Below are 529 nucleotides of genomic sequence, written 5' to 3' on the forward strand. Positions count from 1 at the left end.
TTGCGGGGCCGATTGGGGGGGAGTTTTGGGCTCATCAGAGCAGCAGCAGCAGCAGCAGCAGCGTGCTGCTGCTGCTATCCATCGCGAGGTGATCTGCTGCAGCATGCGGCGGCAGTGTGGCTTGCTGCTGCAGATCCAGCAGCTGCTCTGCTGCCCCCAACCCGAGCAGCAGCAGCAGCAGCAGCAGCAGCAGCAGGCATTGCTGCAGCAGCCATTGTTATTTATGCTTGCGGAGCAGCACAAACCCAGCAGCAGCAGCAGCAGCAGCAGCAGGGGGAGACAGCTGACAGCAGAGCTGTGCAGGAGCTGCGGCTGGCCGCATGCAGTCCCCGCGGGGCTGAGGCCCCTGGCCCTTGGTGCTGCTACGTGGCAGCAGCTGCAGCAGCAGCAGCAGCAACAGCAGCAGCAGCAGCAGCAGCAGCAGCAGCAGGGGGGTATGCCTCATGACAGCCCTGCTGCTGATGCTGCTGCTGCTTCTGCGCATGCATTTGCTGCTGTGAGTCTATTTGAGCTGCAGCACAGCAGCAGC

The 529-nt window shown here is 63.3% G+C and overlaps 1 protein-coding gene across 1 annotated transcript in view; it reads left to right on the forward strand.

Annotated features, from left to right (window-relative positions):
* Positions 1-529, forward strand: part of EMH_0019960 (uncharacterized protein) — a gene marked incomplete at both ends in the record, with an annotated part of 5,908 nt that overhangs the window by 1,844 nt on the left and 3,535 nt on the right. Inside the window, 2 exons of the mRNA XM_013501467.1 lie at positions 134-434; positions 518-527. Of these exons, the coding sequence (XP_013356921.1) occupies positions 134-434; positions 518-527 (311 nt within the window). The remainder of the gene's footprint in view (positions 1-133; positions 435-517; positions 528-529) is intronic.

This window comes from Eimeria mitis, genomic scaffold, assembly GCF_000499745.2.
Source record: "Eimeria mitis Houghton genomic scaffold, Emh_scaff693, whole genome shotgun sequence".
In the NCBI taxonomy this organism is placed as follows: Eukaryota; Apicomplexa; class Conoidasida; order Eucoccidiorida; family Eimeriidae; genus Eimeria; species Eimeria mitis.